This window comes from Cygnus atratus, chromosome 20 (assembly GCF_013377495.2).
Source record: "Cygnus atratus isolate AKBS03 ecotype Queensland, Australia chromosome 20, CAtr_DNAZoo_HiC_assembly, whole genome shotgun sequence".
In the NCBI taxonomy this organism is placed as follows: domain Eukaryota; kingdom Metazoa; phylum Chordata; class Aves; order Anseriformes; family Anatidae; genus Cygnus; species Cygnus atratus.
Window position 1 is genome coordinate 7227578 of NC_066381.1, and position 27035 is coordinate 7254612.

At 53.6% G+C, this 27035-nt stretch overlaps 1 protein-coding gene across 1 annotated transcript in view; it reads right to left on the bottom strand.

The window, feature by feature from the left end:
- SSH2 (slingshot protein phosphatase 2) overlaps positions 1 to 27035 on the bottom strand; it is a gene marked incomplete at its 3' end in the record, with an annotated part of 86923 nt that overhangs the window by 25818 nt on the left and 34070 nt on the right. The window contains exon 3 of the mRNA XM_035561197.2: positions 2739 to 2842. Coding sequence (XP_035417090.2) covers positions 2739 to 2842 — 104 coding nt within the window. The remainder of the gene's footprint in view (positions 1 to 2738; positions 2843 to 27035) is intronic.

The window sequence follows — 27035 nt, forward strand, 5'->3', positions numbered from 1 at the left end:
CCGTTAACCCTCATCCTCAGAAAGTTTGTTCCCTGCTGACCACCAGCCTGCCCCGCCAGCCTTGGAAGCCGCAGAGCTGGAGACCAAAGCATCGCTTCCTCGGCCAGCTTCGACGTGCAGCACTTTCAGCCCCAAACACACAAGGCATTCTGTAAGCTTGCTGGATGAAGAAAAAGCAAAGGGAAGGTTTTAGCATGCCAGAATCAGCACAAAGATACCACATCCTGCCCTGTGAAGAGCTGCCGGCTTTGCTGGCATTCATGGCACGACTGCTGCTTCCTATCACATTGTCCAGCAGCAAGCAGATGCTTTTGTTTCCCCCGAGCTGGCAGGCTAGGTGCAAAGCATTACAGCTCCGATGGGATCTTAAAACCGATTTACAGTATCCCAGAGATGGCAAAAGCCCCAGGGAATTTGCATCCTTTTCTGGCCTCCTCCAGCACCATCGGAGCATGAAAGCAAGCCCCCAGCCCCCAGGATCCGGGTGGCACGGCACGCAGGACCACCCGGGGAGAGGGGCGGACAGCTGGTACCTTATCTAGTCCGTCTGCCAGCGAGAGATTTCCATTTCTGAAGGTGATACAATTAAAGAAATGGGCGTGAGCATTAATTATTTCCTGTTACGCATTTACTCTTCACGCTGGATTCTAGCGCCCCGATGAATTACGGAGGGAGGTCTGGGGGGTCAAGGAGCCTTCCCAGAACACGCTCCCATGGCCACCTGAAGCACGACTGCATCCAAAGGCACGATGTCGTACGGGGAAGTTACGTCCGCTCCCCAGCCCCCTTCTGACTTTGCGTGCCAGAGATAAGCCACGACACAGGCGGGATGGAAGCAGAGCACAGATTATCAGAGGCCGAGGAAGGAGGCTGCTTCCTGTGCTGCACACCGAGCTCACCGCCTGCGGCCGGTTCCCCTCTCTGAACCACCCTCTCTATGCCGCTGGTTTAATTCTGGCGGCACAGATGTTTTGCTCAGGAAGGAGACACCCGGATCCCTCGGTGCCTTGGTGTGCTGGCACATACTGCACGTCAGGAAGGTCCATAGAAGAGATGAATGGGGCGCGCTCATTCAAAGGACACTTTGCAGTGAAACTCCAAGTGCCTTATAAAAATGCCACAGCATTAACATCACTTGACAAGCTGGGAAGCTGAGGAAAGGACAAGTACTGACGCCCTGGAACACTCACCCCCTAAGTGAAGTCTTCTAAGAACAGAAATTCCACCCCTTAAGGCAAGCCAGCCTCTTAAATACAGAGCACCTTGCTGTAAGCAGTTACAACACACCGGATTTGCTTTCTTGGCAGCCCGGCTTCCAAAGTCTCTGTGCTGATTAGCCAAGCACCACTATTTTCCACCAAGCTCTCCAGACCTCATGCAGATCAGCTGTACAAAGTAGAACGTGAGCAGCAAGAGAGACCCAAAGCTGTCTGTGATGCCTCGCACGGGCTCACAAGGAAACCCGTCCAACTTTCAGCTGGGCTCCTCTGTAAAGCCAAGCCAAGGCAGCAACAGTCAGGAGGAGACCTGGGCTTCAGCTACGCAGAGGACTTAGAGAGAAAAAAACCAACACGATGGGTCAAGATAAACTTTAAACAACTGCTGACTCTACCTGCACACTGAAGACCATTTCATTTCACTTCAGCTCCAACCAGAAGGGCCAGTTTTAATTAACATTAGAACAATTTATTTTCCTTTGAAAATTGGCAATTAATGCATCTCGATCAAAGCAATTTGGGTACTGCTTATGCTGAGTATAATGGAGAAGATGTGTGTAATTAATTGCCTTGACTTTTAACCCTTTCTATAAAGATGTTTGTGAACAAATTTTGAGGTGGACCAGACATCGGCCGGGTAACTGCCGGATGGAGAGCTGGGTGACATTCTGATGGTATCAGAGCACAAAGAAACCTGCACCTGGAACCAAACCAAGTCACTTCTGGGGGTCACTTTTTGGCAGACAGCCGGCTCCAGCCTCTCTGCTTCTGCCTTGCCCCATAGGCAAAAGCCCGAAGGTCTGCATGTTGTTTCTTTCCTGCTGATTGTTTAATGGCAGGGAAAAACCCCACACTATCTGATCCCTGTAACACACCGTCAGTGAATAAGCACCGCGCACACAACCAAAAACAACCTACCCCGAAATGTTTGAGTTTCATTATTCAGACTGACTTTCCAAACAAAGAGTCAAAGCAAAAAACAAATCTAACGTTCAGGTGATAAAGGGGGCGGAATTCTGCCTGCCTCCACATTATTCACGCTGCTGATACGTCTGCGAAGTCACACCGACATTGCTCAGAAGTTTCCTCACCACCACGCAGAGGTAAGTAGCCTCCCCTTCCTCCATCGTAAGTTACTTTCAGATCAGGAAGGGCAATTACTCATCTCTTATCTAACCTCAAGTTTTCCAGAGCAACACAGGAGACTTTGAGTACGACCCTCCTTCACACAGAAGGTACAGCAGGATCTTTTCTGGGGGATGGCAGTTCTTAACCCCCCATGATGCCATGATTGCTGCCCCAGAGTCACTCATCTGTTTGATTTTGCTGGATTAGCAAGAGTACTGAAACTTTTTTTCCTACCAGCATAAGATCTCACAGTCCCGAGGCTGGAAGGTCTAGCTTTAAGGCACACCTGGTGCAAAACAGAAACGTGTGCCATCTGCTGAGAACGAACTTGAGAAAGGTGGACCGGGAAACAGGAGAGCAGAGGAGCCTCAGTCGCTTGCTGCACCCTGGTACCTGCATGCTTGTTGCGCCTGTGGCTGATCCTGGGAGTGGAGGAGCCGTTCCCTCGGGGCAGGAAGAGCGCCGCTCCTTTCACCGTGAGGAAGCTTTCGCTGATGCTGCGAGGGAAGAGACAGAAACAGTGAGCAAGGGAATCATTTTATTTTCTCTAGAAGGAGAAAAGCAACAAAACGAGAGAGGCTGGATTCATGGAACGAATGCTCCGTTCTTTTGCATGCAATGGATTTAGTTCAAATTATTTTGTTGGTAGAGAACTTCCCCCCATGAGTACTTCAAACATCACAAACGGAGAAACCTCGAAAAGCAGAACATGTGTCTGGTGCTGTTCTGCCCACAGAGGTGGAACCTGAGCAGGCAGAGGGGATTAACCTATGGCTATATTTTCGACTTGAAAGCCAAGATGAGAGATCCACATTTCTAAATGGTGATTAATACGGCAAGCCCACGCATTGCTGCAATTATGGATCCTGTTAACCCCGTGCTTTGTGGTTTGGGCACAGCTGATGCCCTGTAGAAACAAACGTCTTCCTTCAGCAATTAGCCAAAAGAAAATTAGTGTATGCAACAGATTAAGAAGCCATGAAAATACTATGAGTTGTGTGATATTTTACTCAAAGACCGATAAATTAAAAGCAAAAGCGTAATGCTGTTCAATTCAGACATCACTTGCTGGCCTGATTTCGCCCTTTAAGGAGTCAAATGAGGACAGAGGTTTGCGGGAAGGGGCAATATCAGGAGTCCTCAAGCTCCGTGGTACAGCTGAGAGTTTAAGCACATCTTCCAGTAGCTTTCTCTAAGATGCTGCGGCACACGGAAAAAACCAGAGCTCTACAGATGTTGCAATTACGCCATCCTGTTGCACAGTTCAGGGTTCCTGCGTTTCTCAGAATTGATGAGATAGTCGTACACGCTTTGAAGAAAGCCAAAAACAATCCTACAGTCAACAGGATGGTTGATGAGTATGATAAGACAGGATGGGAGAGTCCCTGGCATCATGCACCGCAGCAGCTCCATGCCCTCAAAAAGAAGTCGGTGTGTCCTTGTCAACTACAGAAGAGACGAGGAACTTCTCAGTTCCTTTCTCCACTTAAGCAAATAACAGAAATGACTATTTATTCCCTTCCCTTAAGAGCCAAGGGCCAGGAAAAAACAATAGGGCAAAAAGCCCCGCCATATATTTGAAGAACCTCTGCGTACGGACAGCGGGCGAGCGCTGCACTGCGCCAGGTCACCGCCTGCACGGCCGCGTCCCCGCTGCTGCTGCCTCAGGGACACTTTTTGGTGGCTCCTCGGGGCAGGCCGGTGCCTAAGCACGACCGAAGACAACAGCATCACAGAGAAATCACGCGTGACCGAGATCCAGGAGCCGGCTTCCCGCTTTGAGGCTGACCGCTGTAACCCCAGGCTTCGCCTGCTGGGTTCTTGTACCGGGGAGTTACAAACCCCGCGTTGCAGTTGGATTTCCCCGTAACCTCAGGCGCACGTCCGGGCACCTCTCCATTTTCCTGGTGGGGATATCAAACAATCAAATTCCCGGAGCCCCAGCAAGGCAGATGCACACACGGGAAGCCCCTTTCTGAAGCCGCAGCACACCCTGCGGTGCAGGCTGCACCTCGGCACCCTCCTTGCCGACAAGGTTTCTCCCAGGGCTATTTTCTAGAATTATAGCAGACGTCAAAACATGCACTGGATGTTTCAGCAAGACAGAATTTTAAAGAGGAAAAAAAAAAATCACTCTTCGCAAATTAAAATTGATCAGAGATCCTTATCTGTGCCAAAGAAATACAAATAATTGGGCGCACAGTGCACAGCCGTTTCCCCAGACCCTTCTCAGATCAGGAATTTTGACGGAGCCTTCCTTGCTCCTGCTGACACACAGTTCCTCTGAAAGCCCTCAAGCTGCAGTTTCTTAAAGCCTGCGTACTAGAGAAACAAGGAGCGATCCTAAAGCCGCTCGCTTCACAGAGAAATCTCCCCCTCCCTTAGCTCTAACATGCTTCGGATTCAGCAGCGCCCCGATGTCCTTTCCAACGAGCACCCACAGGCAAGAGCGGGGTGAGAGGGTGCACGGCGCTGCGCAGAGCCTCTTCAGGACACGAGACCAGGACGCAGACTCAGAAGACTTCTCACCTTTTCTTCCTCCCTTTACAACCTCACCACAGAGGCAAATGCATGTCAGGGAGGAGAGGGAATCCGGCAATCACAGCCCGTTCTCACGTAGTTTTCATCAGCCAAGCCAAGGAGCAGCGGCAGCAGCCCTTCAGCCTGTGCCTGAGGTTTCGCCCTAAGGCGGAATTAACCACCATTTTTAGTGGGTAGCAGCGTGTAGGTAGGGAGCTGCGGGTTAGGACTCTTCTCATTCCCATCACACATGCCAGCTAACCCCGGGGGCTGACTGAGGGGCAGCAGCCCGAGCTGGGAACGGGACACGTAGCGGCGAGGTCCGTGCTGAAGCAGGCGGGAGCTGGCTCTTCCCTTCCTCCACACTAAGGCAGGGGGCACGGCATCGCCTGCTGTGTGCCCACTCGCCCACGAGGGACGAAGCCCCAGCTCCCCAAGCAGCAGACCCAGCCCAGGGCGGTCAGCACGGCCGGGATCCGAGGGCCCTTCTCCATCAAAGCACTGGGCGAGGGCATCACCAGCTCCGGCATCCCCGCATAGAGCGGCGCCCAACTCCTTCGGCTCGCCCGTGCGTCGGTTTTCATCCTCCCTCTCTCCCTTGCCTGTTTTTTAAAGCACTTGGTTTTAATTATTGCCTAGGACAACCGTGTTTGTGACTTATATAGAGGAGGGCGATGCTCGGCGTCCAGTTTGAGCCCCGCTGAGCGATGGAGCCTGGTGAAATGACGAACGGTTTAAGTCCGGTGAGCAGCGACGGCAGCCGGTTATCCTCACGCACAGGCCAGATCTCAGGACTGGGAAAAGCAAAGCAGCACCAGTCACTAACAAAAAAACCCACAACAACAAGCGGGAGATGGAAAAGGCAAGAAAAGACCTCAGGAGCGCTCTGCACTGCCGTTTGTATTACCAGGGTCAGCTGGCAGCACGCACGGCCACGGCTGGGCCTCTCTCACATTCAAAGCAGAAACGAGCCCAGCGCAGAGCAAAACAAGGGCCACGACTTCCCGAAAAGGGCTCTGCGGTGCTGTCAACAGAGGTGACAGCGCTGAGGGCAAGGAGAGAAAGGGGAAGTGGTTCTCCAGCCAGGCAGCCTCTTGCCACTCAGCACTTCTGCAACTTCAGAACCGGCCCAAGGAGGAAAACAAACAGAGCGTGGGAACCCGCTCCATCTCCAGCGCCTGACGCACGCCGAGTTTTTAGCGACATCTGCATTTGTGACTTTTTTTTTCCCCCTTAAAGGGCCGTCTGCAGGCATTTCCTCTGCTCCAAGGTGGGGCTCCCTGGAGAGAGAGCTCGGCTGCGATTGCACAGACACACGGAACCAGAGAGGTCTGCAATGCCAGTGGGAACTCGTCTGTGCTGACCTACCTACCGAGCCCTTCTCACCTTAGCCAAGCCATCCTCCCCCTTGCTTTGGTCTCCAAGATGGGCAAACGCTGGGGCTGAGCTGAGAGCCAGCACAAGTTACTGTTTGCCAGAAGGTACCCAAAGGTGGGGCGATGGATGTGAGCCTGAACTGTGAAGGCATCGCAAATCTAATGGCATTCCCTCTGCTCGCTCCAAGCGAGGAGACTTTATGGCACACGCAGAGCAGGTACAAGCCTTGCAGAAGGGAGCACCGATGAGCCTGGCTCTGTTTGCAAGCGAAGCGCAGCCACCTGAGCTGCACAAACGGAGCAGCTCACAGGCAGTATCAGAGAGGGGATCTCAGCAGCCCCGGGGTCACCCAACGCAGCTGCAGGGAGCTTTGACACCCACTCAGCACCCCGCCGAGCTAACAGCCTGCAAGTCAAGGCCACTGCTGGAAAAAAAACCATTGTGCTCCCGTGTCATCGGTGCTCCTTTGCCACCAGGTGCATTTGAATTGAACCCCAGAAACCCTTCTGCAGCCTCCAGAGCGGGGGCAGCCGGGGCAGCCTGGGCACGCCGGCAGAGCCCCCACCTCCAGCAGGGCACCACGTTCACCTCTCCTGCTTCAGGCCATCACAGCAGCCAGAGCTCGAGTCCATGGGGGAAAGCAGGCGTCCTCCTGGTTCTCTTGCTCTGACCAAGCCGCAGGGCATCCCCCTTTGAAACCCCACGCGTTATGTGGGACAGAAACATCGAGCGGCAGCATCCCTTGGGGATGGCACCAAAGACAGGGGCTCTGGGCTGAGAAACTCACCCCGGCCAGCCAGGGCGGCAGTGACAGCGGCTGTTTGCAGCTGAAGCGTTTGGCCCCTGCGGCTGCAGGGGGTCCTCTGCGCCGTGGCACCGCCAACCACAGCCACCTGCAGCATCCCTCTGGCCCCAGCAGCCAGCCAGCCCCTGGACACCGACCAGATGTGCTCCCTCGCGGGCAGGGGGACTGCCCTGTTTGCAGCAGGGAAGCAGGCCGGGTTGCAAGGCAGACTCTAGAAGAAGTTCCCAGAGTTGTTTTATCGTTCATCAGCTGCTGCAGATGTCAAAGCCCGCGTGAGTCCCCCGGTAGCCTCAAGTCCTCAGCTGTGGGGCTGCTGCCCGGCCCCAGGGGATCCACCCAGAGGGCAAGAAAAGTCCCCCAAAGCAAGCGAACAACGAGTTGTGCAAGCAGGGCGCTGACGTGCTCTGGAATGCAGGGCAGCAGAGGAGCACAAATCATTTTTCCTCCAGCAACGCAGCGCTCACGCACCAGAAACAGGCGGCTAGCACAACTAGGATGCTTACTGCGAAATCCGGGCACTCGGTGGTCACAGCAGAAATCCCATCCCGTGCACTGGGCTTTAAGCAAGGGACTGGGGCCGGAAGCGAGGCTGCGAAAGGAATTTGCTTCACACGATAGGCCCCGAGGGCTTCCACCAGGTCTCCGAGTCAAGGCATTCCCAGATGGAGCCCCACACGCTGCCCGAGCACCCACGGACTTGACGTGCACCGGCAGGGCACTGCCTTGTGCCCCGTGCTGCCGCCCTGCCAGCTCCTCCTGCCCACAGCACCCACCGAACGCCTTCAGAAATGCATTCTTTAAAAAACACTTCAATAGGCATGAGAAAACCTCGTAAGGAGAACCTACCACGTCAAGGATCAAAGGAAAAAATAGTGTTTTGATGAGTTATCTCCAGAAAAGCACCCTCTGGTTGACACGTGCTGATCTTTTCTCCCCCCCCTAGAATTATCTCAGTGCTTGCCGGTCACCCTCACACCACACCGCCTCTGCCACCGGAGGCTGGAAGCGGTGCTTTCACTCGCAGCACCTTTCTTTTCCAACCACGACAGCAGCCGGCACACCCCCGGCAGCTGGCTAACACCGCATCTAACCACGTTTAGCTCCCTAACTTTTCCCCGGACCTCTCCGCACGCGTGGTGGCACCACTCCCAGCTGCCACGGACCCGCCCGTGAGCCCACCACCCCCAGGAGGACCCCGCTGCTTTAAATACTGCCGTGACCCAAGGCAGACGAGACACGCTAAGGTCACCGCGCCGTCCCGCACTGCCCAGGGCCGGGGGCAGCTATATTTAGGCCAAGCATGCTCAGCACTTCGGCGATGGAGAGCCTGACTTGCCGCCACCCCGGGAAGGGGACAGCCCGAGGAGCAAGCAGCAGATCAAGCAGTGCAGCACCCTGTGCACCCAAACTGCATCCCTGATGTCCGCATCCCCAGCTGGCCATGAGCAGCCCCAGTTCAGGCCCGAGGAGGAAGACGTGGCTCCGAGGGGTTGCTGCTGCCCTGGCCGGCTTTGGAGAGGGTCCAGCCCCACGAGCACTGGTCCTAGGGGCTCCTGGAGGAGCTTGGCTCCGTGACCACCCAGAATGGAGGAGTTGTGGTGGGGGATCGACCCAGCTCCGGTCACAGCCTCGCTGCCCGCACGTTAATGGACCCCTGCAAGCAGAGCACCAAAACAAGGATGGCTCTGTCTGCACGCACAGAAATCAATGCCTAATAATAAGCCTTTCCTCTGTGCTAAAAAGAAGCAGATGCTTGATTACCCAAAAGCATCACAAATCTTCAAGAGGCTGTTGGACTTCGCTCGTATAACACAAGGAAGTTATTTGTTCGGTATTTTAGCTTCTGCAGCACTCAGCACTTGCAATTTTTTCCCGTTCTCCTTGCATCCTCCCCATACTTGATCCCTAAATGACAGCTTCCAGCAGGAAGAACAAAACCAGCTCGGAGCCGGCTGCCCCTTTCGGCTGGCACAGAGGGCAGTGAGTGGTGAACAGCTCCAGAGGGACGGGAACCTGGCAGGCGGCTGTTCAAGGGGTGCTGATGGGAACTGGAAGGCGCTCGGAGCTCTACCTGCTGCGCTGAGGCGGCCCATAGCCAGGCCGTTGATCTGCTCACCCACCTAGGTGGTGGACAGATTTCCAAATACATCAGTGACTTCGTGTTAGGGAATGGTACAGCCACAACTGAGGGGGAACGAAGTTTAACAGGGCTGTAAACATCAGTCTGAAGTTTGGGTTAGTTAGCAGCGAGTAAACATCATAGCCAGACTCAGAAACAATTTACAGTTTAAATAGTTTCACGCATTCTGTGCCTTTTCTTCAAGGCAATTCTAAGCGGAAGGAGAATCCGTAACGCAAGCAAGGCCAACACAAACTTCAGATTCATTTTAAAGCTGCAAACCGAAGAGGAAACGCAGCAGCACTTTGGGCTCCTTGACCCCGCAGCGCTGCGGAGCGGGGCAGCCCGGCCTTTGGAGAACGCGCCCCAGCAGAAGGGAAGGCAACCAGTGCAGAAGAGCACTCTACCGTTCTGCTGGCGTAAGTGACAATCCGGAGACAGCAAGAAAAGCTCTCCGAATTAGACCCCGAGATATAATTATGACGCATTTCAACATGCAGACTCAGCACTGCTTTCCAGTCCAACTCTTCCCCCCGCGGATGCGGCGAGTTCTTCCTGGAGACGATGCCCCTTGTGACTCTGCTTTTCTTTTGGCTCTCCCAATAGGGATCGGCTTACCAGGAGGCCTTTATTCCTGAAATAATTTCCATTAATCACTCACCAAGCACCACTTTAAACAGAAGCTGACAGACCGGGGGACGTCCAACAGCACCGCTGCATCTCCGAGCCTAAAGAAAGGCTGAAACGAAGGGCGGGACGAGAAGCGAAAGGAGCTGGAACATTTCTACATAGCAGACAAGTGAACTGCTCCCAACCATCCAACGGCACTGCAAGGTGTTTATACAGATTCTTGCAAATTTGAAATAACAGCAGGGAAGCAGCAGCACTTGAACCATGCCCACTTTGTGCTATCTGCCCACAGACCAGGAAAGTAAAGGCAACACACCGGCACGCATCGCTCTGAAGCACGGCCCTGCAGCAGTTTTGCATTTGAGACTCCTCAGCGCAGCTGCGAATTAACTTACTCTTTTAATATCTTCCTGTGACTTCCAGCTAAAGGAGATGTCAGCACTCCTCTTTTCAACGTGTTTTAAGGCGTTTTTAACTCAACACGAGAACCCCGCGAAGTTTAGCTGACTACGTCTCAGGCTGGAAACCCATTAAATAGTTTTATTTTACAAGAGCTTGAACTCAAAGAGCAGAGATTCCAGATGTGTTTATCCCTGCGAAATCAGGTGCTAAATTTCACCAGAATTAGCACTTTCAGCAGTTTGGCAGCCAATTTTCAGTAGTTCTTAACGCAGGTCCTCGGATTTCCTACAAGCACAAGAACCCATTTAAAAACCACACGTGGAAGCAGCGAGATCAATGCAGCACCAAGTGCGGACCCGGAGAAGGCTCTAAGAACAGAGCGTACTTTAGGGAAAAGGCTCTTAAACAGCTTTTAAAAGCCTCTAAGATAGATATTCGCTTAATTTCGAGTGTGAACAACTACCACAAAGCATTTCGCGGTGTGCTTAAAGGAACCGAGGACAAAGCAGGACCATTGCTGTTGTGTTGGGGTTTTGCACCGCGCTGAGCGCCCCGGTGAGAGCCTGCCCCATCTCCCGACCTGCCCTGCTTTTTGACAGAGGGACCTGCTTTCGAAAACACCCACCTCTGGGCCCGTCCAACAGCCCTGACATTTGGAGGCAGGGCTCGGCAACCCACAGCTCCCTGCACACGCCGAACATGTCATGGCCCGGCTCGCAGCTGGATGTTTCTCCTGCACTCAGCACCCCGCCTGCTAACGAGGCACGTCCATGTGCCTCAGTTTGCTTTCCTGCAACTTTCTCGCCGTGGTAAAGCAACGGGGGGGCTAGGGATGGCGCTGACAAATTCTTTGTTTTTATTTAGACTAACTGGCTTTCCGTCCTTGCGACACACGGAGGAATGCAGCTGTGCCGCTTTCCGCTTGGGTTTGGATTTCTCCTCCTCTTTTTCAAAGCAAACAATGGGAAAACCACCAATAAACTACCATCATCATCATCCCGGCCAGTGACGAACTCTTCGCACGCTGCCACACAATGAGCTTTAAAAAAATAAAATAAGAGGGTGTGGGCACAACTCTGAGCTCATTTTAATCCAGCATCGAGTTAAAGAAAGCAAGACACCAACAGACCAAGTCTTAGAGGACAAAGGTGAAACCGATGATAGCTTCTCTTATCTGTAGCTGTGTGCAACCGAAGGTTCCCCTTAAATTATGACTTGACAGAGTCAGTTATTGTTGGGTAATCGGAATAACACCGCTGCAGTCCCACCTGTCACTGGGAGCCTCTCACCAGCCCCGGGACATCAGCAACACGCCCCAGGACATCAGGAAAGCCGGCCGGCGTCTCGGTGAGCTGAACGTGCCCAAGTGAAGATACCGCTGGCCACGAAGCGACCTGCTGGGCGGCCCGAGGGCTGAGGCTGCGGGGCAACCAGAGGCTTGGATGAGCAAATTCATTCTCTTCATGCTGGAGAGTGAGGTGCAAGGAGATAGGAGACACCCCGGAGCTCATCAGACATGGCAAGGTGGCGATTTCTAAATGTGGAGCAGATGACAGCTCCTACCTAAGCCGCCTGCACGTTGGTGTCAGGGTGCTTCATTCCACGCTCAGCTCGCCCAAATTAATTCCAAGCTCACCCAAGTTTATTCAAACTCGGCTCGCCCCAGCAGTCCTCTGTAGGGCCGTGTCCCTGCCCACCCACAGAGCCAGGGCGCTTCGAGGCAGCGCTGGACAGAAGGACGAATGTACCCCAGTCCATCTCCGGGACTGCACAGAGCCAGAATCCAGCTGTGACAAACCTGCACCTCTCCAGGGAGAAGCCTGGAGTTTCCCCATGTAAACCCAACGCTGGAGTCACGCAGACCCCAGGCCCAAGGAAGCACACGCTGGGGGACGACACGGACCTCATTAAGCCATTGCGGGAAGTGTGCGAGCCAACTAAGGGCTTCACTACCAAGTGACAAAGATCGTTTGTTTACAGAGAGGGCTAAATCATTTCTGGTTCAGCAGCCTGTGGGTTTAGCCTACTTGTAACAAAGGTGTTTTGAGAAAAAGCACACTTCTTAAATGGCTTATTACAAATACACCGAGAGACTCCAAAGGGCTGAGCACGATGCTGAGGAGGGCCAGATAAGTACGGGATAACCAAAAAAAAATGCTCTGAACGAGGAGCCTGTGGCCTTAATATCCGCAAAAATGCCCAAACGTGAAAAGCTGCCAAACTCCAAGAGGGGCCAACCCTACCCTCACAGGCTGGACTGCTCCAGTACCCTCAGCCCCAGCCGACACCGGGGTACGGACGAGGTTTGTATTCACCCCTACGGGCTTGTCTCCTCCCCAGCTGTGACTGCTTGGTGTCCTTGAACCAGAAGGCTTCTCCCTGTCCCAAAGCACTTGGATAATCCCCCACAGCAGTCACAAGTGGCTGCAGAGCCACCACTCCCGGTCTCCTGTTACTTCCAAGCTGCTAAATTAAAGCCACGGCCCGCATGCGTAGGCAAAGCAGAGGGCTGACTGCTGAACACGTCACCAAAAGCACAACCGTGCAGGTTTCACGACAGCGGGGAATTTCTCCCCCTGCATTTGGGGAATTAGGAGCCTTCAGCTAGCTGCTCCGCGGCCGGAAACTCAAGCTGCAGAGTTGCTCTGGACACATTACATCCATTACACTGGAGAAAAAATATTTGCTGAACTAGTTTCAGGCCCATACGGGCTGATAATTTAGATGCTGTTTGCCAGACCGATGCGAAGGAGATGGCAGCTCTCCGCAGCCTGTGACGGAGCGGGATACGGGGTTTTAAACTCTCTCTGACCCTGCAAACACTGGTCGGGAGCAACGTTTCAAGAAAGTTTGCCTGAAGCTGTTTAAAAAACAATGAAGCAATATTTTAGCCAGGGGCTCTCTGATAAAGGTACAAGGAAGTAGAGTCCTGTGGAAAAATCCCAGCCAGCCTATTAACCAGCCCCAAAAGGTCCTTTTCTGCTGATAATCTCGCCCCGGGTCCTTCTGCTTCGTAATCCTTCAAAAAATCCCAAGCATTTCCAGAGACAAGGAGCATCTGCAGAACTTCCAGGACGATGGGGAGTCCATCTCAGAGGCAACCTCTGCCCCTCGCAGCCTGTTTGGCAGGAGCTGGGCAGCCCTGCGTGGGCTTCCCCAATAAAATATCCCACTTCAGAGCTGCTGGGCGGTGTGGGGAACCCTCATTTGCTGCTCAAGTTTTGCTTTTACATCCCATAACCTCTCCCATCCCTCAACCTCATCCCATAACCTCATCCCATCCCTCTCCCTGCCCCCCACCAGGAAGGCTCAGCGAGACAAATGCCCGTAGCTTCCAGGGGAATAAAAGGAAAAGCCAAACAGGAAAAGTAGTTATGAACAATAGGGCCCTGGCTGGGTTAATGATCAGCCCGGAGCAGGCAGCGCACTACTTTTACCCAATTACTGCAGCTTATTTGCACGGCTTTTAGTAATCAGCGCGTAGCAAGGGACCTTTTACACGTCACATTTGTTATCGAGGTGAGAATAAGGAAGATGGGAGAAGGCTGGCAGCCCTGCGGGGCAGCGGGAAGCCCAGCACGAGGTGCTGTGCCTGGGGGCAAGGGGCCAGGTCGGACCCCCCGCACGCTGCCCCGTGTCCCTGCTGGGCTTGGGGCCGTCCTCTGGAGCCGCACAAACCGGCTTTCCGAGCATCATCTCTTCAAACCTGAAATATCGCCGATTCTCAGCACAATGCTAAAGTACTTCGGAAGGTACAGAGGCGATTAAAGATTTCCAATAGCACGCTGCTCCGAGGACGGCGGTCTAATTGCTGAGCGATCAGGGGTTTTGGCAGCAGGAACGTCGCGAGCAGAGAAAAAGTAAGGCTTCCCGTGCAGCAATAAATAAATAAAGAGCTCTCCAAATAGCAGCACCAGTGAGTATCCTGACGGGGCACGTGGCACAGCTTCAAGCAAGGCGCCCTCAGGACTTCACAGCACCGAGGCCCCGGCCGCAGGGCTTTGAAGACGAAGGTGAACGGCAGGGTGGAGAAGGACAAGGGCCCGGGCACAAGGACACGGTGCGGTGAGGTGGCGGCAATACAACAGGTCCGTATCACCCGGTGATGCAGCCCGCAATCACCTGCAGCTTCCTCTTACGGCGTCACGCCGTTTCTTCACGCCCCAGCGGAGGGCTGCCGCTTACGGGAAGAGTGATTCTGGGGACACCAAGCCCGCAGGAACGTTTTGTGCCTACCTTTAACCCTCTGCTGAAAAGTATTCTGATTAACTTCTGGGTTTTACTTCTTTTTTTTTTTTTTTTTTAAGAGCTCCAAGCCATACCCGTGAGACTGTGAATAACTTACCCATGCTGCTTCGATTTGTTCCCCAAGGTTTAAAATACTCGTTGTAAAAACTATCAGTTAACTTCTTATAATAGGAAACAGGCTGGGATGAAGCAAGCAGGAGAAGCATGGAAAGCAGCAAGCGTGTTCATATTTTCAGATCCATCTGGCTCCAGGAGTGCCGGGGGATGAAGTAGTAAACACTATCGGAGCGCTCCAACACGTGCTCGGCGTGGGCCTGGGGAGGGCTCCCAGCGCTGCTTCAAGGCGCAGGACTCACCCCAAAATGCACGGAAATACCAGGGGATAGGGGCACTACAGCTACGCGGTGGGGTTTAAAAGCAAAGGCAGGCACCCACCGACATCCTCAGGCATTGCTCGCAGGCTGATGGCTGTCCTGGTGAGACCCGGCCGTGGCTGGACTGGGAGCGAGAGCCCAAATCCCCGGCGAGCGCCCTGCGCACCGGGTAACCCTTCCCTGCCACCACGATAGAGGAAAACCGAGCGGCAGAGGAATCTGGCAGCGAAGAGCAGCACTATCACAGGGCCACGGAAAAAACACTTCAGGGGCACCAGCAGCGAGTTAGATACCTAAAACTTGGCACGAGAAAAAGGAAGCGATTGCAGACAGGAAGAAGTGATCTGCGGCAATCTCTCCAGGCTTCTTCTGCTAAAAATTCTTTGGTATTTGCAGGATGTCTGAAGTTTTGCTTTTTTTCCTTCTATCTCTCCATCAGCTGCTTTAGGGTTTCATTAGACCAAAGCGAATTTTGAATCCCACACAAAAATAAAGCCAGGAAATCGGCAGAAGTCCCACTAGGTTCACTGAGAGTAGCAAGGCTTTCTGGAACAAGTTACAACCATAAATCCTGATCGTTTGGAGAAACCCCAGTCCCTCGGACACGGATTTGAATGCTTGTGAACCTGAAATGCATCAGACCCAGAGCAGCTGACCACGTTAGTGGCTAAAAGCGTCAACACAGGAGCAATTTCTGCTGATCTCTGAAAGCCAGAGCTGATCAGCTGAATCCATCTACTAAAGAGTACACTGAAACACAAGTTCCCGATAACATCTGGGTCACCGATGTCCTCCCCATTCCGCAGAGAGTAAGTTTCAAAATGAACAAAATCTGGATTTTTAGGTCTTGCCCACAAGGAAATAAGGACATCTGATATTAGCCAGCCTTTATCAACCTGTAATTAGAGCAGTGTAAATTTAAAAACAGGTCCTTCTTGTGCCAGCCCCGGACACTGTCCTGACTGAGACCGCTATCAAAATATTAATCCAGCGCTCAGCCCTGTGCAGACGCCTATGCGTGGGCTAAAAGCTCCGTCACTCTCAAGCATTTTAATCTTTCCTTCCAGAAGGCAAAGGATGGCGCGAGCCCCCCGATAACCCAGTTATCTCCCGAGCCAGAAGAGGGACGGGTGCGCCCTGCGCCCAGGTGGGAGCTGGGACTGCCCCGGGGCTGCCAGCGCCCCGTTTCCCCTCTCCTTCCGTCCCTTTCCGGACGGCCTCAAACCCTGCGTTAAGTGTTTGAGCAGCGTGTAGAGCAAACATCTTAAAAGCACTGAAATTGTTACCTAGCTACTTGACAGAGCTTGGTAAACCCCACTGACGTGTAAAGCAGCGCTTCAGCCTATAGCGGGTTCGCTGGGTTTTTGGGTTTTCTCCCCACAATCGCAGAAGTATTTTGATTTCCCAAAGCCCAGGGCACATCCAATTTGCATTCCCGGTTCTACAGAGCAGCTCAGGTAAATCACTGTTAAACCTTCATTATCAGCAACCGCGGGGAAAGCTGTAACATTTACAGGCACTGCCGCGAGCAGGGAAAAAAAAAAAAAAAAAAAAAAAGACCACTTATAAGCATTTTGGCTCAGGTATGAACGGCTCAGAGAGACTTCGCCGCTTACCAAACGCAGCAGTGATTGCTTGCGCTCCAAAAAGAGGCCACAGAGTCCTGGGACGTGTTTCCACGCCGAGCACAAGCAGGGATCCCTACCGGCGAGCCGGGCAGCGCCGTGCAGCTCAGGTCCTCGCCGGGGCTGCTGGATAGAGGCACGCAGCCCCCGGTGGGACCCCCGCTGCTTCGTCCCGCTACCTCTAAACCTTTCGTGCTGCCTCCAGGGAACAAACCAGCGGTCGGCTGCTACCGAAACATCAGGCAGGACCCGACCGTGCCGTCTCCCTCCCTAAAACCTCACCCACCGCCCCCAAAGCGCCCCCCTAACCCTGTACCGAGCCAAACTGCCCGGACCACGGAGCAAAGGAGGCGATTTGGGGCCGGGCACGAAGGGGCTGTCCCAGCCAGCGGACACCGGGGACAGGCTGCTGCTCAGCACCCCGGGGCTCAGCACCCCCGGGGCTCAGCACCCCCGGAACGAGCCCCTGCCTGCGGGCACCGAGCGGGGGCGGTGGGAAAGCCCCGGGACAAGCCGCGGCTGCCGGAAAGGGAAAAGTTGGCTCGGAGGGACGGGGGGCGGCGGGGACGGGCGGGGGGGGGACGGAGAGGGGCAAAGGAGGGACAGGAGAAGGGAACGGGCACCGGGGGGCACCGGGGGGCACCGGGGAGCACCGGGGACCCCCCCCCGGCGCTACTCACAGCTGGGCGATGGCTCCCTGCGAGATGACGGCGTTGTCCGAGAAGTAGGGGATCATCGCGGCGCCACAAGCGGGCCGGCGGCGGCCGCCCTGCGCTGCTCTGCCCGGCCCCGCGGCATGGGGGGGGTAACGGGGGGGGGGGGGGGGAGCCGCTGCCGCCGCCGCCGCCGCTGCCCCCGCTCCGCGCCGCGCCGCTCCCCGCCGCACTGCGCAGGGGCGGCCACGCCCCCCGCCTGGCCACGCCCCTAGCTCCGCCCCCGTCCCGGGTGACCACGCCCCCGAGCGGTTCCTCTTGGATAAACCACGCTCCTCGCCCCGCCCCCTGCTGGTGGCCACGCCCCCGCCCGCACGTGGCGGGAGGGGCAGCGGGGGGCTGCGGGGGGCAGCGGGGGGCGGCGCTTTTAGGGGGGGTTGGGGTTTTCCCCCCCCCTTCGGCCAGGTTGAGGCCGGAACACCCTCGTTTGAGGTTGTGGGGGTCCCTCCCTGGGGTGCCCAAGGCCAGGCTGGGTGGGCAATGTGGGCCGGTGGGTGGTGTCACTGCGGGGCTGGGGCTGGGGGGGGGGCTTTAGGGTGCCCTGCAGCCCCCCTTACATCACCCGATGGGGTCTGCAGAGGGCGGGCGGTGGATCGGCCTCAATTCCTCGCCCGCAGGAGGCCGGGCAAGGCGGTGGTGGCTGTGACCATCGCGCTCGCGGACCTGCCAGCCAAGAAGACCCGCAGCCACCTCCCGGCACTATTTAACGCCCAGCTCCATCCCCCCTCGGGAGGAAAGGCAGAAAGGAGGCTCCTGCCCACCGACCTCAGCCATTGCCCGGGATTTTTCCACCAGCTCCATGCAGTTTTCCACCAGGAGCCCCACGCAGCCCCGCACACACCAGCCCAAAAGCAGACGCTGCCCGGCCCTGCTGCGTCCTGCACCCCCCCGCCTGTGGAGCGGAGGAAAACAACGGAGAAGGGCTGGAGGCTCGCTCGGCCTTCCCCTTCCCATGGGAACGCAGGCTGTCCCAGCCCAAGGGGACACGCGCCCAAGATGCTATTCTTGGGTGGTGCACATGCTCAGGGCTGGTAACGAGGCACCAGCGGGGCTGGCATTACAAGGAGCGAGTTTAAACGCGGTGAAGATGGAAGGCAGCTGGGTTTGGGGCACAGTGCTAGTCCTAAGACCTACCCAACGGGAAAGAAAACACACGGTATTATTGCCAGGGCATCACTGCAGCGCTGCCCACACGGCCGGAGAGCAGAACTGGAGGCCAAAAGGCAGCTTCAGCTAGGGATTGTTTCCGGCTAAAACTTCCAAAGGGCAGAGGAGCTCTAAAAGTGACACATGCGGTGGCAACTGCCTCAGGTCCCACTGGAGCTTACAGGAACGAGGCAAACACTGAAAGGTCCCCACCAGCCCCGCTCCCAGCAGTCCCAGGGGAAGACGAAGCGGCAGAATTCGTGATTCTGCAACTTTTGCTAGGATATGGTTGGGCTGCATTAATTTAAGCAACGTCATCTCGTATCGCCAAGAGCACATCTCTGGTAACGGTTCCCCGCAGCTGTAAGGAAAACGCCGTGCCAGCTCGCTGCGGTGCCAAAAAAAGTCGTTTTGTTAGACAGAAATGAAGCGAGCTGCAAGAAGCGATGGAAAAATCAGAGCATTAGAGAAATGGAGGGTAACTCAATCCTTCCAGAGGTCAAGAGACTGGCAGGATCCTCCCATCGGTAGTAACGCATACCACACGTTCATAGACTGAAAAACAAGCCCAGAACTTCTCCTCCGTTCTAATTAACAACTGAAGGGCTCTATTCAAGCATTGTGGAAAAACAACTGAGTTTAAATAGAGTCCAGAGAGATGTCAGGCTTGTTACCTGCAACTACCATCACAAAGGCAAGCCCTCAAAACCGCAGAAAACAAGCTGGTGATTAACTCTACCTCTTCTCATGTGGAAGTACTCCTAGCTCAGCTAACACCCGGATAATAGATCTGCAAATGAACGAGCCCGGGATTAACACAGACACAAGCGCTGCGTCTCCATATGCTAGGAGACCAGACGAAGACAGGAATATCCCAGCTCTGTTCTTTTAGAAACTTCAGAAAGCAGGAGTGGGAAACGCTCAGAAAGTCCGCATATTGAAATCCACCCCAATAAAAGGGATTTCAGTCTGGTTTTGTTGCCACAAAGACTGGAGCACTAGCCTGAGACTGGCCCTGCCGTCAGGCAGCGTTACTCAGATCGGTGCCTTGGTTCCCGGTGCCCATTTACGCGTTATTTTCACGTTCTGCTTTTTACATCAGACATCAGGAACAACCCCGTTTCGCTACGGCTGTCGCATCCTGCGCTTAGCGAAGAGCTCGAGCGTCAGCCCACCGGCCTGCGGGAGGAGCAGGGGCAGGCAGAGCGAAGGGGCTTCGAGGGGACGGGCGACGAGATGGAGCCGAGGGGAGCAGGGCACGAGAGCTGAGGAACCGCTCGGTGCTGTAAGCGGCTGCACTCTGCTGGGGTGAATGCATGCGGAGCGTGAAGCGCACGAAATCGCAGTGACGACAGGTAAGAGTCTCAATCACGGCCGTGCCGCAGCAGGGCATGTGAGCCCAGCCATTAATCACGGCGTGACAAGATGTAAATAAGTCCGTCTGGGGTCTCAGGCGCTTCCCAGCCCACTGCATGAAATTACATTTTGCTGCGGGGGGAAAGGGCACCGCGTGGCCGAGTCGTGGGTCGGCATTTACGTTCCCCGGGAGGCCACGGGATCAGCGCCGCCACGCCTGCCGCAGGGACGGGCAGTAAACAACCCCCAGCCTGCGATTTCAGCCCCGCACCGCGCTCGCCGGGCAGCAAGGATTCCATTTAACCTTTGAACACCAGGCAGACTCATCAGCTCCAGCTAGACGCACGGTGCGAGGCACACACCATAAAAGGACCCATCCGCGGACCTTTGGAAAGCCAACAACCGGCTGTGCGGGCAGCCAGAGCCAGGTACGGAGCGCCACGATAACAAATGAGGATGCTGAGCACTGAGGATGCCAGGACGGCCGGGCACTTCGGAAGGAGGGACCGGAGAACTGCCTCTAGAGAGATGTTCAAGGAGCTGGAGGAAGAAAACCTACATTTAAAAGTCTCTTGTCCTGGCTGTTAGTGCTCTGTTCAGCAGACAGCAGGGCTGAAAATATGCAGTTTATTCATAAAACCATCATTATCCCCAGCGTCTGTACCGTAAAGCCACAGTCACAGCAGTGTACACCAACCTGCCTTACCTTCCTCGTGCATTTTCACCTGCTTTGATCTTGCAGTGATCTAACAGAGTACTTCCATGTCCCACACAGGGCTGGCAGCTTGCAAATGGGATCCTCCTCGGACAGCTGAGGCCTGGCTACACGAGTGAACAGTAAAACTGCACGAAGCTCTCTGGTCAGGCTCTGCATTAGCATGCGCAGATTTGACAGTTGCAGAAGCAAGCTGCAGGACACGGTGTCCTCAGCGCAGTGTCCACATGCAAAGAGGGCGTTAATGGAGCTGATGGTGCCATCCAAGATCAACAGTTTAAGGCTGAATTGCTGCTTCTGGTCAGACCACCCAGAGGTGTGGGTCTCACCATAGCCCACCCACCTATCTCACAGGGGTTTGCTGGGCGTCTGCTCGCATGAGGATGATTGAAGTGGGAGCAGGGATTGTCTTATCAGGCGTGTTTGGTTCGCAACGCAGTCCCACACTGGGGCCCAGCCACGTCTCTGCATTTCAGTTTGTGTGCCAGCAAGACTCTGCTGCTCTCAGTTCCCTCATTAAAAAAACAAAAAAAACAAAAAAAAAAACTGATGGACTTAATGATGAACTGAATTATCATCATGTCTCCAGAAACTTACTTCAGTGGCTAAGAGGGGTTAGGCATTATTCTAAGTCTGCTCGTCCCGATCCAGGTACTCTGCAAAGGCAAGGAACGTTCTTCTCTTCCTCCAGCACAGCAGGGTGAGCCTATGGAAGGGGCTGCAGCTGTAAGGTTAGCCTTGTTCAAGGTAAAAGGGACAGCGGGATGTTGTCAGGCATGGAATTTAGACCTGGCAACGCAGAGCCTGGACCCACATTTTCAGGTTATGGAAAAAACTCTGAGGCTGCTGTGTTAGACAAACACCCCCCCATCACATCCTCCCTCCTCTGGGAAATGCCCGGCTGCAGTGCCCGCGCGGCCACCTTCACTGCACGTATGGAAAGTTTGCTCCGTCCTGCCGGGCAGCTGTTTCCGCTGTTGTTGTGAGAAGTCGGAGTTTCAAAACAACACGTCACTGCCCGCAGATGAGCACGAGAGCCCTGCACAGGCACAGCCGCAGAGATCAGAGGTAGCGAGTTCATTTCCGTGTGCGCAGGCGGGGCGCAGCGCTTTGTTTTCTCACCGGCAGCTATACTCGATCTTTCCCCACACAGGCAGCTGTCTCAGCATCAGGCCTGGTGGGGAAAAGAGGGTCTGAAGAGGCAGATTTTAAGAACGGGGTGCTAGACTCCGGCTGTTCAGGAGTCAAAGGCTGTGATGTCCCTTCTCTCCCGGCGAGAGGTCAGCTACCTCATCCTACGGCTCGGAGGACGCGGAGCTCCTGGCAGTGAGCAGTCCGAGATGAGACTGAGTGGATTAGGAGCACAAACAGATGACTTATCTGGGGAGAGCCTTAAATCACTGCAGCCAGCCTGTAAGCAGGCAGAGACTGAACCTCTGATAGCAGCATCTCCTGCGCGGGTCTCCTACCGCTGCCCCGGTGTGCTGCTTCGGAGGGAGGAGTGCATCAGTGAGAAGTCATCTTGTAGCACAAGAGCCAGAGACAACTGTGTTATCTCGTCTCATTTATCAGCAGAACACGAAGCCATTTCGGTAGCAGTGGTCATAAACAAGCCAACGCACGCAGGGCAGAAGGAGATACTGTGTAAAGAAACAAAACTTTCCCAGCGCTAAGAGGCATGCCACCCACCAAGGCAACACTTGCACGTTAGGCACAGTAAGGGAAATATCGCAAATTAGAAAGGAGCCTGTATCTGGTTTGGAGAAAAAAAAAAAAAGGAGGGGGGAGGCAGGAACCGGGAAAGCATGCAAAACTATACCTGAATCCTGAAGAACCAGTCAGAACAGGAAGCCACACTCTAAATTTGGTTATTTAAGCTGTCAAAGAGTATTTCTGTTTTCAGTTCTTGTGCAAAGAATCAGACAGGAGCAGAGGTAGGGCGATAAGCATCACAGACAGAACAAAACCACGCTTTTAGAGCCCGTTTGGTCAGCTGCCCATCACGATCAATGATTAGGCTTCTCAGCTGAGAATTCAACACCTATTTTGCAATATTATCACTTCATTAAACCCTTTCCTCACAAAACCCACACCCAATCTTTGTACAGTTTACTTATCATTAAATCTTAGAGGGTCTGACACAAAGAGGTCAAGGCTCAATTACACCCGTTTTACAGCTGCAGAAGCACAGGGAGCTGCAGGGACCGGAGCGCAGGGGGCAGCGCAAGGGACACGAGCAGCCACAGCTGAAGGTCTGGTACCGAGGCTGATGTTGGACACTGCAAGGTACGGAGAGACTTTTGCTGAAGTGTCTTTCCTCACAGCCGCCTTCTCCTGCTCCCAGCAATGATGTTTAACATGGTGAGCTTCCTGGAGAGCTGCTTTCCACGTGCACTCAAGCGATTTCCAGAGCAGGCTTGAAGAAAAGTAGCTCTTTGGATACGAAACTGCAAAGCATCCTGTTTATGCAGCAAGCCGCCCTCCGTGCAAACATCTACGCTGCTTCTGAAAAGCTAATCCAGACCCTTGCAAACCACTACAGCACTACAAGTCCAGCAAAGAAGAAATGCCAAACTGACATGGCTGAGATGATGAAACAAGTAATGTGCTATTTCAGTGACCTACAGAAAAGAAACAGGTAAATCCACTCAAGTGTCAAGCACAACCTGATTTTTAAACTAATTTTAGAAAGGAATGTGTTTGATGCAAAGATACCAAAGCACTGAATGGCAGTTAAGTCCAGAAACCCTTGCCAGATTCTCACAATCCATTTGAGTGCCTGAAATCCACGCAGAGCTGAAAACAAAGGATTGCTGTGTAACTTTCAAGCCTTGCCAAGGTACCCAACCAGGAAAGGGACCAGAGCTGCTATTTTGGAGTCTCCCTTTCTATTTACAACTGGAATCTTTCATCAGCTTAGACTCCTCTGGCCCCGAGAACCTGGTTCATGCTCAGCAGGAGACACAAGAACGTCTGGAATCCCCGTCAGCCCCTCCTTTGCTAACCTCTGAAGGAGGAGCACAAGTGCATGGGGGCAGCTGCTCCGGGCTTGCTGAGCGCTGAGCAGACCCTCGTGGTAGCTGAAGGATCTGACCCACCTTCATTCCTCTGACTTCCAAGTTTGTCCTTGCCTTGTTCCTCATTCTCTTCTGTTCACACACTTAGAACAACAAATTAACAGCCTGTTCGTAAGCCTTCATTTTCTGAGCAAGCTCCCTGCCATATCATCACCTGTTTACCTAGTAATTTGGTAATGCAACAACTCACAGGGACTTGCTTGATCCGTCAGCTACGAGGATCGAGTCTCAAGCCTTCTTCTTGCTTATTGTGAACCACGGGTATGTAATCGGACTGGACTGAACACACTGCAACCACAGAAAACCTGCGGTAAACTAGCCCTGCAGGTATCTGTTACCAATCTAATAAACCTGATTTTACTACAATTGCTATACCTTTGCTCACAGTTTGGTGATGAAACACCTGGCACTCAAAACGAAGGCTCTCAGGAATCGTGCTGCGTGGCCCGCAGAACTTTTCCCAGTGGTCAGCAGAGCTGGCAGATTAACAGAGCAGTTCTTTATCTTGGTATTAAATTCTCCACAAGCAGCTGTAGTAAGTGCTACGGAGAGACTAAGCTACGGAGAGACTAAGCTGTCACCGAAAGGAAGGACAGAAAGATGGATTCAGGAAATGCATTCTAAAGATAAGGTTTGTGCTACAGGAGCTTAGTAATCTCCGGCATGGATAAACACAAGCTCTTCTGCACACCACACACGCAATTCCCTCTTACTCAAGATGTGGAGTTAACAAAGTGCCTTGCAGACCCACCAGAAGATCCAGCTACAGCTCAAGTACTGACAGAATGGTAGTTTGGCAGCTGCAGCAGCAAGCAAAGAAGCACAAGGAAGGCTGAGTTGCCAGAACGGGCAGCGCATGGTTTTCGAAGTCGCTTGTAACGTGAGAGATGTGCTCTAAGGATAACCAGAGGTGTCAGGAGCCTGCCACAGGAGCACCAAATGGCAGTGATACCCATCTCCCGAAGTCACAACAGACACAGGATGGCGAAGAGTCACGCATCTCGAGGTGGATGGTGAGAGCCCTTTGAAGTGCAGTCAGTGTGGAATCACCCCGCCCCTCCTCTCCTCCCAGGGACCAGCACACATCTGCTGTGACCCTCGGGTAGTGAGGAGCCCGCAGGGAGTCCCAGCTCAAAAATGAAAGAAGCTGGCTTACAATCCAGCGAGCTGTCACCTCGCACAAGGAAACCCATGCACCAGTTCCACTTAGTATCAAGGCAGTTGAAAACAACTTTTGTGCGGTAATTAACCGTAAGCTTCTGCATTAAATTGTCGTCTTCCACTCCTAAAACAAAAGGTGTTTACTCACAGCTTGAAACCTTGAGGCACCTTGGCACATCCAACTGTTATCATAGCAATGATCTGATTTGTTTTCCTTCCCAGTTCACTCCTGGAAGGAACTATTTTGACTAAAGAAAAAAAAACAAAGCAGAAGGTAAGCACACGTGGGCTGCAAAAGTAACGCAGCGCGCCTCCCCCCTGAGGTGGGGCAGGCAAGCACTTTTGGGGAACATTTTTGGGTAGCAAGCCCCAAATTCAGAGCAGGACCCGATCACTTTCTGTGGCACTCCCAGGGAACATCAGGCTCCGTGGCTTTACCCATGCAAACGGACTTTAGCCTGACCCAGCAGCAGGCCGTAAAAGTTCAAAGATTTCCTCGGAAGTCCCGGCAGCCTGGCCGGGGAGCACTGCACGCTCAGTTTTATTCGCAGCAGCTACTGTGCGGCCTCAAAGGCTGCATTTCGGCAGCGAGTCCTGCTCCAAGGCGTGCCAAGAGGTGAGCGCACAGCTCGCGGGGAAGCGGAGGCACCGCTTCAAACAAACTGCAACCGAGCGGTTCTGGCAGCGAAGCCAGCACAGACTGCAGCCCGCTGCTGCCCCGGGCCCCGGGGATGTCGTTTGTCAGCAAAACAAAGATGCTGAATCCCTGCAACCCTGGCACGGGGCACACAAAAAGTGGACGTTAGTAAGCCGGTTGGGGTAAGCACAACTCAAAGCTCCACGCTCTTGCGTTTTAGGTTAGGTTTAACGACGCTGGGATGACGCAGAGCTTGTTAACGCGGGGGCTTCGTTAAGTCAGTTCCGTGTGGCAGCAACAAGAGCGGGGCAGGAGAGAGGAGCAGGGCAGCTCACTGTACAGCTTCCAGATAGCTAATAAAAACATCTAGGAGGTAGTTATGAGGGCAATAAACGTAATAAATAGGTCGTTCGGTACACCTGCTTGTGCAGTAGCTCTGTCTTAGTCTCATTAGCCAAGAATTAGGTGACGAGGACTGGCTCAGTCAGGGGCTCCAGAGCAAGAACATGGACTCCTGCTAAGGATTTGGGGGTTTCACCCATAAATGACAAGAGTGATGTCAGCCACGGCAGGGTGCAGTGACCCTCCTGGGCTTCCCTTGGAGCAGGGCTAAGGGGTTCTGGAAAAATCCTGAAATTTTTGAAGAGCAGGGAAGCCAAACTGGTTTTCACCTACTGTCCTAGTGTCAGGTATTTGCAGTAATACTTTGCTGCAATTTTCAGTAACAGAGTGAAACCTCTGTAAAAATTAGGTGAAATAAAAACTATCCCCTAGCATTTCCCTCAAGTACGAAAAGAAACCACTTCTTTTTGCATCAGTACAAAATAGTTTGCCAGAGAGTACAGAAGTTTGCCAGTGGCAGAGCACACACAAACTCTTTCTAATATTTAACGTCTCTCAGGGACAAGCTTTAAGCAGATTCTAACTCAGAGCAGAAAACTCCTCACCCTGTCTGTGATGGTGCTTTTAAGAGCATCCTAAAGGAAGGAGCAGAGCTCCCAGGCGAGCAGACGTCGAGGGCAGGCGCCGCTAGGGAAGAGGACGGGCTGAGCTGTGTGCTGATGCTCCCTTCGTGCCGGCAAACCCCAACGAAGAGGCAAGTGCAGACTTGACACGTCATCTGACTGCTCCCTGGAGCAGGTTTAAGCTCAAACAACGTTTTCACACACTTCCTTTCCCTTCTGTCAGGCTCGAGTCCGCGCGATCACAGCCTCTGTGGTGTGAGACCTCAAAGAGCACAAACGGGTCGGCACCTGGATAAATTAATTGCTGCAGGTTTTCTTGATGGACCTACCTGCAAGTTTAAGCTCATGTTTGAAACACACTTCTCTGCTGCCTTGGAGGATATTTTAGATCGGTTGCTGGATTTTTAACAGCTACTACTTGCTACCTTCCCTTGAAAAGTGGGGATTCGATAAATCGACTCAAGAGCTGTTTACAGACTTCTGTTGCTCCTCCACAGCAGGACTTCAGGTTGATGACTTACCATGTTTGACCCCTATTTTTATCCCACTGCAATCAAACATATTTCACCCCCATCCACATGTTTTCCTTGTGAAGGATCTTGGCTTTGGTTAGCTTTCTGACCCCAGCCACGGAGTCACAGGGTTCAGATCATCCCATAACAGCAGGTTCTCATTTCCTACCCTAGGAAGTCACTTCAAGTATATTACAAAAAGAAACGTTTGTTTCAAACCTAACCTACCATTGTTGCTAAGTGCCCACAACAATGAAACACCTCCCATCCCCTCCAATACATTTTGTATACTGAGATCAGGTCATGAG